Source organism: Leucoraja erinacea, chromosome 4, assembly GCF_028641065.1.
Source record: "Leucoraja erinacea ecotype New England chromosome 4, Leri_hhj_1, whole genome shotgun sequence".
In the NCBI taxonomy this organism is placed as follows: Eukaryota; Metazoa; Chordata; class Chondrichthyes; order Rajiformes; family Rajidae; genus Leucoraja; species Leucoraja erinaceus.
Window position 1 is genome coordinate 5,692,197 of NC_073380.1, and position 17,371 is coordinate 5,709,567.

At 44.9% G+C, this 17,371-nt stretch overlaps 1 protein-coding gene across 2 annotated transcripts in view; it reads left to right on the forward strand.

Annotated features, from left to right (window-relative positions):
* rad54b (RAD54 homolog B) overlaps window positions 1-17,122 on the forward strand; it is a 122,403-nt gene extending 105,281 nt beyond the window's left edge. For both annotated transcript variants that reach the window (XM_055633579.1, XM_055633578.1), the window contains exons 12-14: window positions 5,025-5,091; window positions 8,274-8,474; window positions 13,440-17,122. In XM_055633579.1, the coding sequence (XP_055489554.1) occupies window positions 5,025-5,091; window positions 8,274-8,474; window positions 13,440-13,660 (489 nt within the window). In that variant the 3' untranslated portion in view covers window positions 13,661-17,122. The remainder of the gene's footprint in view (window positions 1-5,024; window positions 5,092-8,273; window positions 8,475-13,439) is intronic.
* The last annotated feature ends 249 nt before the right edge of the window (window positions 17,123-17,371 follow it).

Below are 17,371 nucleotides of genomic sequence, written 5' to 3' on the forward strand. Positions count from 1 at the left end.
CTCTGCAGAGATGCTGCCTGTCCCTCTGAGCTTTTTGTGTCTACACTCCTATTCCCCCTGGTTTTAGACTCTCTTGCCCTGGGTAAAAGACTGGCTATTTATCCGATCCATGCCTCCTCAAAGAGTTAGATAGAGCTCTAGGGGCGTGGACTCAAGGGATATGGGGTGAAGGCAGGCACGGGTTATTGATTGGGGACGATTAGCCATGATCACAATGAATGGTGGTGCTGGCTCAAAGGGCCGAATGTCCTCCTCCTGCACATATTTTGTATGTTTCTATGTTGTTGTTCGTCCTTCGTGGTCGAAGAAAACCATGACTTCAGTGTTAATGTTTGTGGGTCCGGAGGTGACTGGCGAGACCGATCCAGGCTCGGAAGGCTGGCCAGCATACGGGACACGGTTGGGTGGGTGCTGCAGTAGAAGTTGAAGTGGTCGCTCGGCTCGTTTCCTCTGAGCTTCTGCGGTGCGCTTCTTCTGAGCTGGTGGTGATCTTGCTTCGCCTAGTTGGGCGGTCCAGAGCAAGCGACTCCTACCCAAGTATTGAGATTGATGTTAAGGTCTTTGAGGGACACTTTGAGGCAGCGTTTCTTCTGCCCCCCAACTGAGCACTTGCCCTGACACAGTTCTCCGTACAAGAGCTGTTTTGGCAGCCGTTGGTCTGCCATTCGGATGGCATGGCCGGCCCATCTGGCTTGGGCTTTCTGAAGGAGGGTGTAGATGCTGGGGACTTCGCTGTCGGGTCCTAAAGTCATAACTTGCGCTTGACTTGGATTAAAGTGAGGGAGAGTCTCGCAGATCATCAGCCTCACTCTCTCGTCCCGGCCTATCTGGATCCAGTGGCAAGACTCAGTCAAGATGGCTGGCGATAGCCTCATAGACACCTCTCCATAAGATCACCCCTCAGCCTCCTGTGCTCCGTTAGAAAGACCAACCTATCGTTATAATCCAAACCCTCAATTATCTCAGGATAACAATAGGCTTCATTCTATGTTTCTTCTTATTCTACCTCAGTGATTGTGAAGGTAGTCCAGAAACATCAAGTGTGTGCGTTGGTTAAAGCCTTTAATATTTATGCCTACAATATTCTGTTGTGCTGCAGCAAGCAAGAATTTCATTCTCCTATCAGGGACACATAACAATAAACTCTCTTGACTTGATGTCTTGACTCTGGCGTTCAGAAAACGTGTTGTAATTTAAACAAAGATCTTAGTATAAAATAACTGCCAAATCGTGTTGTGAATCTTAACGTATTTTTTGAATAGCTGTTTTGGACTGTTATTCGTGACATATATTCAACGAATATAAAAATGCAATTAATGGATTTGTTTATATTTGAAACCCCAATACCTATAATTATTAATATTTTTATGCTGAAAAGAAATAAATAGATTAACCTTGATTGCTACATCAGTGTGGTTCCTTGTGGGTATTAAAGGAGTTAATGGATATATTACTTAGACAATAGATGCAGGAGTAGTCCATTCAGCCTTTCGAGTCAGCACCGCCATTCACTGTGATTATGGCTGATCATTCACAATCAGTACTCCGTTCCTGCCTTCTCCCCATATCCCTTGATTCGTCTATCTTTAAGAGCTATTTCTAACTCTCTCTTGAAAGCTTCCAGCGAATCGGCCTCCACTGCCTTCTGAGGCAGAGAATTCCACAGATTTACAACTCTCTGGGTGAAAATGTTTTTCCTCGTCTCCGTTCTAAATGGCCAACCCCTTATTCTTAAACTGTGGCCCCTGGTTCTGGACTCCCCCAACATCGGGAACATGTTTCCTGCCTCTAGCGTGTCCAAACCCTTAACAATCTTATATGTTTAAATAAGATATCCTCTCATCCTTCTAAATTCCAGTGTACACAAACCCAGTCCCGCCATCCCATGAACCTACACTGCACTCCCTCAATATCAAGAATGTCCTTCCTCAAATTTGGTGACCAAAACTGCACACAATACTCCAGGTGTGGTCTCACTAGGGCCCTGTATAACTGCAGTAGTACAAAGAAGTAGCTTTGCTCCTATACTCAACTCCTTGCTGTGAAGGCTATTGAGGAACCAAGAAACTGATAGTATTGAAAGGTGGAACAGGCAAGAGAGATCAAGTGGCTTACTCTTGTTAGTTAGTTAGTTTAGTTTATTGTCATGTGTACTGAGGTACAGTGAAAAGCTTTACTACTTCTATATGTTATGTTTCATGGCAAGAGCATAGAAATAAGTGCCGGACAGGGTGACACAGCGGTAGAGTTGCTGCCTTACAGCGCCAGAGACCCGGGTTCGATCCTGACTACGGGTGCTGTCTGTATGGAGTGTGTACGGGAGCTCCCACACTCCAAAGACTTACAGGGGTGAGAGCTAATTGGCTTGGTAAAATTGTAATTGATCCTAATGTGTGTAGTATTGTGTTAGTGTGCGGGGATTGCTGGTGGACGCGGGCTCAGTGGGCCGAAGGGCCGGTTTCCGCGCTGCATCTGCAAAGTAAACAAATCTAAACTAATATGCCAATTGGTCCTTCTCGGTGCTATAACAACTTAATTGTTTCTGAGAGGAGGAATAGACACTTTACTACACTTTAGATAGATATAGATAGATAGATATGCCATTTATTGTCACTATACATGTACAATGAAATTAAAAGCTGCTCGTACTCAGTGCATACATATAATTTAGTACAAAAAACAAGAAACAGAAAACAAAAACAAAAGGGAGAAGGGGGGGGGATAGGTGCACAATTCTGTGGCGCTATATACATATCTATAAAGGCAAAATGGTGAAGGAGATGTTTAAAGATTATATTAAATATTAAAAATGGTTTTTTTTTAAATGTTAAAATTTTTTGACATTTACTACATCATGTCAAGTGTATTATGTTGTGCTGTAAAATCTTGTGTGATCCATTCCAAGCTAAAATGGAAAGAAGAAAACTCTCTCGTTATATATATTTTTATACTGTTTGTGCATCTCCCCATCCCTATTGCTCCTCAATCATTTCCCATTGTAGATGCCAATCCCAATTGGGGCAGGCATAAGTGTTCCTCTTAATTTTTGGTTATTGCATTTTAAAGGTAGTAGGATTTATATCCTCAAGAGCTATCCAAAAGATAAATGCTGTGGGGGGGAATCATTGAATAATAGTATAGAATTGAGGTAATTCGGCCCATCAAATCGATGTTATTATTTTTTAGATTGACTTGGTTTTTCTCCGTGACACTGGGGATTTTTTTTAAAAAGCGAGGAAACAGGCTCGCCCCGAGCCCGCGCTGATCAGCGATCCCCGTACACTAACACTATCCTACACACTAGGCACAATTAACAATTTTACAAAACCAACAAGCCTGTACGTCTTTGGAGTGTGGGAGGAAACCCATGGAGAAGACCCACGCAGGTCACGGGGAGAACGTACAAACTCCGTACAAACAGCACCTGTAGTCAGGATGGAACCTGAGTCTTTGGCGCTGTGAGGCAGCAACTTTACCGCTGCGCCACCGTGTCGCCCTTGGGCTATTGAGTGGTTCTTACTGTTGTTGAGGCGATGTTTAACTCTGGATGATTAACAGCAAGTGTTAAGCAGAACATTAACCTGCAAGGCATCAACTCTACCACTGTGCTACCCTCAATGCTAACTATAACTTGTGTAAAAACAAATTATTTTGCATGTCAACTCTGGTTCTTTGAACAGTCACTTCAAATCTGTATCCCCACAATTATTTATCCTTCAGGATATTGGAAATAGCTCCTTGTGATTTACTCTGAATTTTTCACAAATATAAACACTCCGTCAAATCTCTCCTTGCACCTTTGATCTCCTGTTTCTCTAGTTTACATGTGAAACTACATTCACTTATTCCAGTAAATCTCTTCAAAAGCCTCTTCAGTGTTTTTCCTGCCTTGCTTAAAAATGCAGCGCAGCACAGTACTGTAGTTTTATACAACGTCTCCAGAGTATAACTTCCTGGCTTTCATTGCGATAAATTCGTTGGTATAAAGCCTAGGTTCCCATGTGTAGGAAGGAACTGCAGATGCTGGTTTAAATTGAAGATAGACACAAAATGCTGGAGTAACTCAGTGGGACAGGCAGCATCTCTGGAGAGAAGGAATGGGTGAGGCTTCTTCGGACTGATCCCGTTGAGTTACTCCAGCATTTTGTGACTACCTAGGTTCCCATGTGGTGTCTGTTTTGTAAATCATTTACCACTGTCAAAGATTTGAGCACAAGCATACCCATATCTCTCTTTTTTCCCCACAAACTGTAAAATTGTACGATAAGACAGCAAGGTGGCGCAGCGGTAGAGCTACTACCTTGCAGCGCCAGAGACCCGGGTTTGACCCTGACCACGGGTGCTGCCTGTACGGAGTTTGTACGTTCTCCCCATGACCTGCGTGGGTTTTCTCCGAGATCTTCGGTTTCCTCACACACTCCAAAGACGTTCAGGTTTGTAGGTTAATTGGCCTGGTGTAAATGTAAAATTGTCCTTAGTGTGTGTAGGGTAATGTTAATGTGTGGGGATCACTGGTCGGTGCGGACTAGGTGGGCCGAAGTGCCTGTTTCCGAGCTCTATCTCTAAGCTAAAAAGGACATATTGGACAAAAGCTTTTCACTGTACCTCGGTACACATGACAATAAACTAAAAACTAAAAATGTTCTCCTTCCTGCCAAAATGTATCAGTTTGCGCCTTTCTTTACTAAATTTCATTTGTCAGGCATCTAGCACTCCACCAGCCAGAGGTCTGTGTACTTATGAAGCGTTTTATCTTCCTAAATACTTACTACACTAACACGTTCTGTGTTTAAAATGAGGGCACATTTGAAACTAAATTGAAATCCATGAGCAATGTCACTATGTATTGCAGATCCTGTGTGCGTGCATACACTGGTTAAACATAACAGAAAAAGTGTGCCAATTGTAGATTTGAAATTCAGGAGGTAATTTTCAATAAGACAACACCCGAGTTTGAGTAATTCAGTTGTAACCATTTGTCCCCGTTTATTATTTTAATGATTTGTGTATTTCTGTTTCTGAAGGCGATGGCTAGAATATGGAGGGACGGTCAGAGGAGGCCTGTGCACACTTACAGACTACTAACTACAGGTTTGTTCGTCGAGTTGTATTAAATCTCTTATCTCAGATACTGGATATTTTAGTTTTAATGTTAGAGATACAGCGCGGAAACAAGCCCGAGTGTGCGCCAACCAGCGATCCCCGCACGCTATCATTATCCTATACACACTGTTTACAATTTACAATTAAACCAAAAACAATTAACCTACAAACCTGTACGTCTTTGGAGTGTGGGAGGAAACTGGAGCACCTAGAGAAAACCCATGCAGGTCACGGGGAGAGCGTACAAACTCCGTACCGACAGCGCCCGTAGTCAGGTCGAACCCGGGTCTTTGGCGCTGTAAGGCAGCAACTCTACCACTGCGCCACCATGCCACAGTTGTTGAGAAGTTCTTTGTCCTTTTCATCTTTTTTCCCCCAGAGATACTGCCTGACCCGCTGAGTTACTCCAGCACCTTATGTCTATGTTGAGAGGTTGTGCACAAAATGCTGGAGTAACTCAGCGGGTGAGGCAGAATCTCTGGGGAGAAGGAATGGGTGACGTTTCGGGTCGGGACCCTTCTTCAGACTGATGGCAGGGGATGGGACGGGACAAAGATAGAATGTAGGCGGAGACAGCAAGACCAGCGGGAGAACTGGGAAGGGGATGGAGGGAGGAAGCAAGGGCTATCTGAAGTGATTCATTCCGGGTTAAGTCGTAGTTGTAGAGTCGGAGGGAAGGAGGAATCACAGAGGGGGAGCAGTGAGAGAGGATGTTGCTGAACTCTCGTCTGGAGAGAGGAGGAGAACTTCAAAGTAGACATACCTTGAGGAAATTAATTCTGGGTTAAGAGGTTATGTTTGCTTGACTATTAGGGGAATGAATTGTTCCAACTAGAATTAATCATCCCTGTCGTATAACATCAGTTGGACTAGACAGCCACAAGATGGCATGTTTTTTTTTGCAACGTGAACAGATAAACGAGAACATTAAATTGGACATATTTCATTCCACGTGTAAACAGTTTCAAAATTTAGAAACCTTTTAACCAAAATACCATGAAAGAAACTTTGTAGTGTTCTCTGCTCTAATAAATATACAAGATTTGAATTATAAATGGAAAGGATTGGCTGTTTATGAAAATCCAGTCCGTTATTTTTAGCAGCTGATGTATGATTGGAGTTTCGCGATGAACACCATTTTCCACCCCCACAAATCATTGGAAAATGTTGACACGTTTACAGTATTATCCCTATCTGTCTGCCCATTTGTCAGTGGATGCAACTCCATCACATCAGGACCTTTCTAGCTTTAGTTTAGTTTAGAGATACAGCGCGGAATCAGGCCCTTCGGCCCCACCGAGTCCACCGACCAGCGATCCCCGCACACTTGCACTACCCTTCACACGAGGGACAACTTACAATTTTACCAGAGCCAATTAACTGACAAACCTGTACGTCATTGGAATGTGGAAGGAATTCCGGAGCGCTCGGAGAAAACCCAAGCATGTAACGGGGAGAATGTATAAACTCCCTACAGACGGCACCTGTGGTTGGTATCCAACCCGTGTGTCTGGCGCTGTAAGACAGCAACTCTATCGCTGTGCCACCATGCCACCCTAAAGTCATTAAGATGCAGATTTGAACTGGGCTGGCGTACCATCAGTATTCGAGGAGTTCCTTTGTGAATTGTAATTTTATATTACGTCATGAGCTACTCAGATTTTCCATGTTTCTCACTGACTTTTTATTGGCTTTATGGAATTAGTGAACTTGCATTTAAAACTGACTTCATTTTGTAGTTCTGTTTTGACTAAACTGATGAGAACGGTTTACATCTAATACTTTAATAATTATAACATTTTCTTCAAAATCATGTAATTGTTTTAAAATATGGACAGTATTTTCACTGCTATGTTTAACTATTCCTTTGATGATGCATTTTGTTGTTGTGTCGGGTTCGTTCTAGCAGTTGGTAGAAGTGCTTTTGGGCGGCACGATGGCGCAGCGGTAGAGTTGCTGCCTCACGGCGTCAGAGAACCGGATTCTATTCCGACCACAGGCGCTGTCTGTACGACGTTCGTACGTGACCCGCGTGGGTTTTCTCCGGGTGCCTCCCTTCCCTCCCACATTCCAAAGACGCACAGATTTGTCGGTTAATTGGCTTTGTAAAATTGTAAATTGCCCCTAGTGTGGATCGTGCTAGCGTGCGGGGATCGCTGGTCAGCGCGGACTGGCCCCTGATGTGCAGGGAGTGGGCAGAAAGGTCTGTTGCAGGTCCGCGCTTGGACTATCTCTGCTAAACACTGTGTCTCTAAAATAAAAACTTTTTTTGACAAAGTAAAAACTGGCTGCCCAAAGTGCTGGAGTAACTCAGTGGGAGCACCAGAAAAAGGATAGAGCTGGAGTTACTCTCTTTCGTCAGGCACCTGATGGAATCTCCTCTTGCTGTGCATTAGATGCCATTTTTAATTGTTTAATGTTTTATGTATCATTCTTAATCGTCACTGTCTCCCTGGACCGCGTGGGTTTATTCCATTATGACCCACAGGTCAACGCTTTGGTAATCTCCTCTCGCATCCCAAATAATATATGCTGACGTTTGTAAGGCCGCCAAGATGATTTAATATGGGTCAAGACGAGAAGGGGTCAGACAGACCAGTGGAAGTCAGCGGAAACCATCTAGGACTACACCACTACATCAACGACCCCATGGACGTCCCTGGCCAGGACCTTCCCCCGAAAGCAGTGGACAACCCTCAACCGCTTGAGGACAGGCATCGGACGCTAAGGAGTAGCGATGAAGAGGTGGGGCCTTCGTGGACAGTGAGTGCCTCCTGCGAGTGTGGGGGGACCCAACACAGACAGTGGAGCACATAGTCACCAGTTGCCCCAAACACCGGCCACCGAATGGTGAACGAAGTCTGATTGACCTGGACGATGACACGTTGGCCTGGCTCGCCTCAACGGAGCTGCAGGTCTAGAAGACATACGACAGAAGAAGAAGATTCAGTGCTGAAGAATGGTCGAGACCCGAAACGTCTCCTATTCCCTTTCCCCAGCGACGCTGCCTGTCCCGCTAACAGCTTTTTGTGTGCATCTTCGTTGTAAACCAGCATCTGCAGTTCCTTCTCACACAATGATTTAATATTGGTGGTGGTTCATTTGGTTCAACGGGAGTTGTGCTAAAGAATGATTGGTGTGCAACTAAACAACTTTTTCGCCTACTGCAGGGACTATCGAGGAGAAAATCTACCAAAGGCAAATCAGTAAGCAGAGTTTGTCTGGGGCTGTGGTGGACATGAAGAAGAAGAGAGAGCACGCCAGCTTTTCGCTGGAAGAACTTAGAAATCTTTTTGAATTAGATGAAGGCTCCGATTGTCTTACCCACGATCTCCTCTCCTGCGACTGCTTGAGAAATGGAGAGTTGCCAGGTATGTAGTGAGCCACGGTGAAGTTGCAAACTAGATGTTAGATAGATACGAATATAAGAGCAAATTAATTTGAATTGATGAGTTAATTATTAAATATTACACCATCTGTTCTGCTATAGTCCCAAGCTGCTCGAGGGACTATGTACCTTTATAATTTTCTTATCAGCAATACCAGGATGTTCAAAATGTAGAAATAAGGAACTGCAGATGCTGGTTTTACACAACAGGACACAAAGTGCTGTAGTAACATAGCAGGTCAGGCAGCATCTCTGGAGAACATGAATAGGTGATGTTTTGGGTCGGGACCATTTGTCTCTTGACCTTTGTTCTCCAGAGATGCTGCCTGATCCGCTTAGTTACTCCAGCACTCTGAACCACGATGTTCCTTCATTGCATCAAAAGACACTTGATCAGTTCGCAATAACCAGCCTGATCTCCCGATGGCTCAGCACTTCAACTCCCCCTCCCATTCTGAATCCGACCTCTCTGTCCTGGTCCTCCTCCATGGCCAGAGTGAGGACCACCGTAAACTGGAGGAGCAGCACCTCATATTTTGCTTGGGCAGTCTGCACCCCAGCGGTATGATCAGCCATGATCATATTGAATGGCCGTGCAGGCTCGAAGGGCAAAATGGCCTACTCTTGCACCTATTTTCTATGTTTCTATGGTATGAACATTGACTTCTCTAATTTCAGGTAGTCCCTATTTTCTCCTCCCCTTCCCAGCTCTCCCTCAGCCCACTGGCTCCATCCCTTCCTTTCTTCTTCCCACCCTCGCATCAGTCTGAAGAAGGGTTTAGACCCAAAACATTGCCTATTTCCCTCGCTCCATAGATGCTGCCTCACCCGCTGAGTTTCTCCAGCATTTTTGTCTACCTTCGATTTTCCAGCATCTGCATTTCCTTCTTGACACTTAATCAGAGTCGATGCACGTGACCTTGTTAACTGTTATGTCCTCGTGTCAGAATAGATCGATTGACATGAATTGCTTTATTCCAGTGGTCAGATGTAAGGAACAGGTCTGAGCTGAGACATCTGGCTTTGCTTTCCATTTTTTCCCCCACTCCTACTTAGCTCCTCTTTTGACCTAACGATAAATATCTGGAACATTACTGTGTGAGAAATCTTGAACAATCTCATTGAGCTGTGTTTAAATAGCAGAGTTGCTAAAGGAAAACGTATCATGCAGACTTTAAAGACACCGCCCGGAAACAGGCCCTTCAGCCCACCGAGTCCGCGCCGACCAGCAATCCCCTACACACACTAGGGACAATTTTACATTTACACCAAGCCAATTGACTTACAAACCTGGAGTGTGGGAGGAAACGGGAGCACCCGGAGAAAACCCACGTGGTCACAGGGAGAACGGACAAACTCCGTACAGACAGCAACACTGAGTCTATGCCCCTGTAAGGCAGCAGCTCGACCGCTGCGCCACTGTGCCGCCCTTCAGAGGGGCAATATCAAATTAAATCTAACACTCACCAAAGAGGTATTGGGACTAGTGCGGCAGGCTTTAAAGAATGTTTTCAACTTAAGGAAGACTGAAATGTATGATAAGGAAATTTCAGCATCTGTGACCTCGGCAGCTGAAGATATAGCTGCCTTAATGTCAATAATTTCTGAATATTTGATTTGAAAATGTTATTATGCCACAATTGATCATTCCGTTAACATTTATAGATAGTTACCTCGAAATTCAAGGGTGCCACATTTATTTCTGCACAGCTGGTGGAGCTGCTGCCTCACGGCACCAGAGACCCGGGTTTGATCCTGACCTCAAGCGCCGTCTGTACGTAGTTTGCACTTTCTCCCTGTGACCGCGTGGGCTTCCTCTGGGTACTCTGGTTTCCTCCCACGTCCCAAAGACGTGAAGGTGTGTAGGTTAATTGGTCCTCTGTAAATTTCCCCTAGTCGTAAGTGGGTGGATGAGAAGGTTTGATAAGATAGAACTAGTGTGAATTGGGGGATAGATGGTCGGCATGGACTCTGTGGACCGAAGGACTTGTTTCCATGCTGTATCTCTGAAACCAAAGCTAAGTACAAAGCTAAAAAAGTTGCAGGTAAAATCACATGTACATATTTTGAAGTGTTTGAACCCATCACGTGTAGAAAACCCACTTATTAGCTATTGGCCAGGACATGTATGAGTGCAATTTGCCTTAGTGTCAGGGTTTAGTTTAGTTTGGAGATGCAGCATGAAAACAGGCCCAAGTCCGCGCCGACCAGCAATCCCCGCACACTAACGCTATCCTAAACACATGAGGCACAATTTACAATTATACCAAGTCTATTAACCTACAACCTTGTAGGTCTTTGATGTGTGGGAAAACGTACAAACTCCGTACAGACAGCACCCGTAGTCGGGATCGAACCCGAGTTTCTGGCACTGTAAGGTAGCAACTCTATCTCAGCACCACCGTGCCGGCCAAGTTATTTTCCAGCGCTGTTTAGTTTAGAGATACAGCATGGAAACAGGCCAGAACTAATAGTGGCATGTAAGAGGGTTTTTAGATAGGCAGACGGATATGCAAGGAATGAGTGATATGGATCATTTAATGACATAATGTTCGGCATGGACAATGCGGGCCATCGGGCCTATTCCCGCGTAGGAAGAAATTGCAGATGTTGGTTTGCACCGAAGGTAGACGCAAAATGCCAGTGCAACAGCGGGTCAGGCAGCATCTCAGGAGCGAAGGAACAGGTGACGTTTTGGGTTGAGACCCCTCTACAGACTGTGTATCAGAGGAGAGGGAAACTAGAGGCACCTATTCCTGTGCTGTGCTGTTCTACGTTCTCATACATTTCTAAGATTTTGTGCCGTTCAGAACAGAATTCCTCAAATGATAACTGGTAGAGAACTGGAAAGTGTAGTGGTCAATTCTGTATTTGGCTGAGAGCGAAACTGTTATGTTCTAAGGATTATCATCTGATATTATGCTGTTTAAGAGGCCAAAGCTAGCATAGAAATTATACCACCCAAATTGGGTCTGGCAATCGCGCGCGGGTGTAGAGCAGTTCTTCAAATGTCTATGACGTGCAGCCCAACAATCCTCCCTTTACTTTGAAGACAGACACAAAAAAACTGGCGGGACAATGCGGGCCATCGGGCCTATTCCCGCGTAGGAAGAAATTGCAGATGTTGGTTTGCACCGAAGGTAGACGCAAAATGCCAGTGCAACAGCGGGTCAGGCAGCATCTATCTGGAGAAAAGGAATAGGTGGCATCTCGGGTCGAGACCTTTCTTCAGATTGAGAGTCAGGGTCAAGAGAAACGAGAGAAATAGACGACACTTAGAACAAATGAATGAAAGATACGCAAAAAGCAACGATGACCAAGGAATTGGTGGAGCCCACAATGGCCCATTGTTGGCTGTGGGGAAGGAGGTGACAAATTACTTTAGTTGGGAGCTTACAGAATGTTAACCTAATATCTCAATGTGTGACTTTTTATTTTTAATTTGCCTGATCTATTTAATGAACATTTCCTAAGATTCATGAGACCTGGAAGCAGAATTAAGCCATTCGGCCCATTGAGTCTGTACCACCATATGAACATGGCGGATTTATTATTCCCTCTTAACCCCATTTTTCTGCCGTTCCCCTGTAACCTTTGACACCCTTAACGAACCTGTCAATCTCTGCTTTAAAAATACCCAATGACTTAGCCTCCACAATGTTCCCAATGTTGGGGGAGTCCAGAACCAGGGGCCACAGTTTAAGAATAAGGAGTAAACCATTTAGAACGGAGACGAGGAAACACTTTTTCTCAGAGAATGGCGAGTCTGTGGAATTCTCTGCCTCAGAGGGCGGTGGAGGCAGGTTCTCTGGATGCTTTCAAGAGAGAGCTAGATAGGGCTCTTAAAAATAGCGGAGTCAGGGGATATGGGGAGAAGGCAGGAACGGGGTACTGATTGGGGATGATCAGCCATGATCACATTGAATGGTGGTGCTGGCTCAAAGGGCCGAATGGCCTACTCCTGCACCTATTGTCTATTGTCTATTGTCACAGCAGTTTGTGGCAATTAATTCAAAAGATTTACCACCCTCTGGCTATAGAAATTCTTCACCTCCATTCTAAACGTACAGTCTTTCATTCTGAGGCTTGGCCCTCTGGTAACATTGATCCAGTGTGGACATGAGATCGAGGGCCTGCTTTAAATGCTGTATCTTTCAATCAACCAATTAATCTAACAAAGCTTTAGCTACCAAAGAAACAATTGATGAAAACATGTTACGTTCAATGGGTGAATTATACCAGTTTTAACCATCAGATTTAGTTTAGAGATACATCGTGGAAACAAGCCATTCGGCCCACCAAGTCCGTGCCGACCAACGATCACCGTACATTGGCATGATCCTACACACTAGGGACAGCTGCCAATTTTTACCGAGGCCAAATGAACCTACAAGCCTATACGTCTTTTGAGTGTGGGAGGAAACCGGGGCATCACGCGGTCACAGGGATAATGTACAAACTCCGCACAGACAGCACCCGTATTCATGATCGAAGACCAGGTCTCTGGAGCTGTAAGGCAGCAACTCTACTGCTGTGCCACCGTGCTGCCCATTTGTTGCATGAAGGTTCATAAGCTCATAACGAGTAGAATTAGGCCATTTGGCCCATCAAGTCTACTCCACCATTCAGTCATGGCTGAGCTATCTCTCCCTCCTAACCCCATTCTCCTGCCATCTCCCCATTACCTCTGACACCTGCACTAATCAAGAATCTATCCAACTCTGTCTTAAAAATAGCCATTGGACTCCACAGCCTTCTGTGGCAAAGAAAATCCACTGATTCACCACCCACTGACTAAAGACATTTCTCCTCATCTCCTTCCTAAAAGAACGTCCTTTAATTCTGAGGCTATGACCTCTCGTCCTAGACTCTCCCATTAGCGGAAAAGCTTTTAAGAATGTATCTCGAAAGGAATTTTATGTCAAGTAATTGTTTCTTTTCCTTGCAGCGATCGCCGCTAAAAGGTCTCTGTCGGCCAGAACCTGTCAACTGGGTTTGAATTCGGAGGCGGTCGATTCCCAGGAAAACCTCTCCATGTCAGAGCTCATGCAGTGGAAACACTACTCGGGAGAAACTCAACACTTTCCCGATCCTTATCTTGAAAGAGCAAAGGAAAATATAACCTTTATGTTTCAGAACACGACAAGATCACAGAACGTAATCAATTGAGCAAAAAATACCTGCGATGGAGAATCTCTTGTAATTTTGCTGACTTTCACTTCGAAGCTTGGTAGATTCTGTACGAACGTGGATTTACTCAATCCTGACCTCAGTCCATGGGACCTTTAATGTTTAGGAAGGAACTGCAGGTGCTGGTTTGCACCGAAGATAGACACAAAAAAGCAGGAGTAACTCAGCGGGTCAGACAGCATCCCTGGAGTAAAGGAATAGGTAACGTTTTGGGTGGAGACCCTTCTTCAATCTGAATAGCACGATTCCACAAAATGCTGGAGTAACTCATTGAGTCAGGCAGCATCTCCGGAGAACATGGAGTCTGAAGAAGGGTCCTGACCCAAAAGGTCACCTCTTCCCTTTCTCCATTCTTTGAGTGTAGAAGATTGTGGGGGATCTTATTGAAGACCAGCAAACCTTTAGCCGAAATGTCATCTACAGTATTGTTTTTCTCCAGAGATGTTGTCTGACCCGCTGAGTTACTCCAGCTTTTTGTGTCTATCTTCAGACTTTTAATGATGTTGTTCTTCACGGCTGTGAATAGCTACGCAGTGTTGGTGTTCCTCAGCCTGGGCAGAGACAAAATAAGGAAGCAAGGAACTGCAAATGCTGGTTTCCACAACATGACGCAAGGTGCTGGAGTAGCTCAGGGAGCATCTCTGGAGAACATGGAGTCTGAGGAAGGGTCCTGACCCAAAACATCACCTATCCATGTTCTCCAGAGATGACGCCTGAGCCGCTGAGTTACTCCAGCACTTTGAGTCCTTTCAGATACAAAGGACTTTCAGATACAAAGGACAAAGGTTTTTGTCTGTACCAAAAACATCTTCCAATGGAAGATAGACGCAAAATGCTGGAGAAACTCAGCGGGTCAGGCAGCGGGTCATCCAGCATCTCTGGATAGAAGGAATTGTTGACGCTTCAGAGTGCGGAAGGGTCTCAACCCGAAACGGCACCCATTCCTTCTATCTAGAGATGCCGCCTGTCCTGCTGAGTTACTCCAGCATTTTGTGTCTATCTGTGGTGTAATCCAGCATCTGCAGTTCCTTCCTGCATATCCTTCAATCTGATTGACCTAAAGCATTTCTCAGATCCGTCACACTTACTACAGGCGTGAGAAGTGACGCATGATCAATTTGACCAAGGTTATGTGAAGCTTTGGCCGTTTCACCCAGCTCCTTCGACACTGCACACAACAAAAGCACAGGCTCAGAAATGAATCACAATCGCCAAAAAAAAACCACATTGTCATATTTTAAATGTCATCGGCAATGACTGAATGCACTTTTCCTTGCATGCAGCTAACAAGCAGTGACAATCTCCAGAGATTAATCTTCCCATTGGCTCCTAGTTTACCCCCATCTGGGGAGGTGAAATACCATAATCATTTCAGCCTTGTGCTATCTTTCCCCAGCTTTGATATTAAGTGGCAACGGTGGAGTTGCTGCCTCACAGCGCCAGAGACCCGGGTTCGATCCAGACTCCAGGCGCTGTCTGTACGGAGTTTGTACGTTCTGCGTGGGTTTTCTCCGAGATCTTCGGTTTCCTCCCGCACTCCAAAGACGTACAGGTTTGTAGCTTCATGGCTTGGTATGAATGCAAAATTGTCCCTAGTGTGTGTAGGACAGTGTTAATGTGCGGGGGTCGCTGGTCGGCGCGGACTAGGTGGGCCGAAGTGCCTGTTTCCGCGTTGTATCTCTAAACTGAACTAAATCTGGTTTGTATTGTTGCATAACAACTTAGCAAGATATTTGGCATCCGACCACACATTCGTCTCTTGCTCAGAATGCAGGTGTTTGGCTAGATTCCCATCAAATCTGGTGACCACATTGTAATAATTGTGTTATGTTATGTTATGCACATGAGTTCTCTTGTGGCCGTTTGTGGCATTTCTTTTGAAACAGGCGTTAAATAAACTTGTTGAAGTAAAATACTTTGCTTGCTTGCTGGGAAGGTACAGCGGTAGAGTTGCTGCCTTACAGCGCCAGAGACCCGGGTTCGATCCTGGCTACGGGTACCACAGAGTTTGCGCGTTCTCCCCGTGACCGCGTGGGTTTTCTCCGGGTTCTCTGGTTTCCTCCCACACTCCACACAAGGGAGAGGAAATGCAGGGGTTATGTGAAGTTAGAGAAATCAACGTTCAAAGCTGCCCAAGCGAAATATGAGGCGCTGTTCCTCCAACCTGCATGTGACCTCCCACTGACAGTGGAGGAGGCTCAGGACAGAAAGGTTAGTGTGGGGATGGGAAGGGGAGTTAAAATGTTTGGCAATCGGGATATTGCGCACGCCAAGGATGACTGAATTCAGCTAAGCGATTGCACAGCCTGCGCTTGATCTTGCCGATACATATAGGTCCAATATAGGATAAACCACAGATAAGTGGCTTTCTCTTTGGACAATGTCCACACTTGTTCATGGCATATGTTACCGCACAACAGATACATTTACCAGACAGTATGCTCCATAAGTTATAACAGCAGAATTAGGCCATTCGGCCCATCAAGTCTTCTCCGCCATTCAATCATGGCTGACCTATCTTTCCTTCTCAACCCCATTCTGCCTTCACCCCATAACCCCTGACACCTGTACTAATCAAGAATCTATCTGTCTCTGACTTTAAAATATCCATGGATGGCCTGCACAGCCTTCTGTGGCAATGAACTCCACAGACTCACCACCCTTGACTAAAGAAATTCCTTCTCATCTTCCTTCTAAAGGTACGTCCTTTTATTCTGAGGCTATGGCCTCAGGTCCTAAACTCTCCCACGAATGGAAACATCTTCACATTCACTTTATTCAGGCCTTTCACTATTCTGAACATTTCAATTAGGTGTTTCCCACCCCCCCCCCTCATCCTTCTAAACTTCAGTGAGTAAAGAGGCCGGTGATGTCAAACGCTCCTCATATCATTCCTGTAAACCTCCTCAACTGTCTCCAATGCCAACACATCCTTCCTCAGATATGGGGCCCAAACACTGCTCACAATGATGCTTTACTATTTCCAAACATTAAACAAGACCCCATATTTTGCTTGGGAAGCTTACAACCCAGCGGTATAGAATATTGATTTCTCTAACTTCAAGTAACCCATGCATCCCCTCTCTCTCCACCCCTCCCCCACCCTAGTCGTTGTACTAGTTTCACTGTCGTTTCAACTCGTTTTACAAGATACAAGATACAATTTATTTGTCACCTTTTTCACCTAGCCCTTAGCTAACAATGGTCCGTTCCCTTAATCACTGTTACTTTTTTGCATTCATTTGTTCTATATCTCTCTCTATATATCACCGTCTATATCTCTCATTTCCCTTACCCCCTGACTCTCAGTCTGAAGAAGGGTTCGACCCGAAAAGTCACCTATTCCTTTTCTCCAGAGATGCTGCCTGACCTGCTGAGTTACCCCAGTTCTCTTGTGCTATCTTCGCAATTAAATGTTATGCTCACTTATGTTAGTAAAAATTCAAGTGCATATTGTTTTTGTTCAAGCTGTTCTACATCAAGAAGTTGTTTTCAATTAGGATAAAGATCGTCTCTACTTTTTTTTAAAAGAAAAACATTTTCTTTATTGGACAATCTATAAAGGAGATAGCATGCCATAGCCAGGCTAACATCTGGTTGTAACAATTATTATCAGTACTCATGAGCTATCAAGAAAAACAATATAAATGTTAGCGCTTCTGCATCTGATTACCATGTATGCTCCACTTA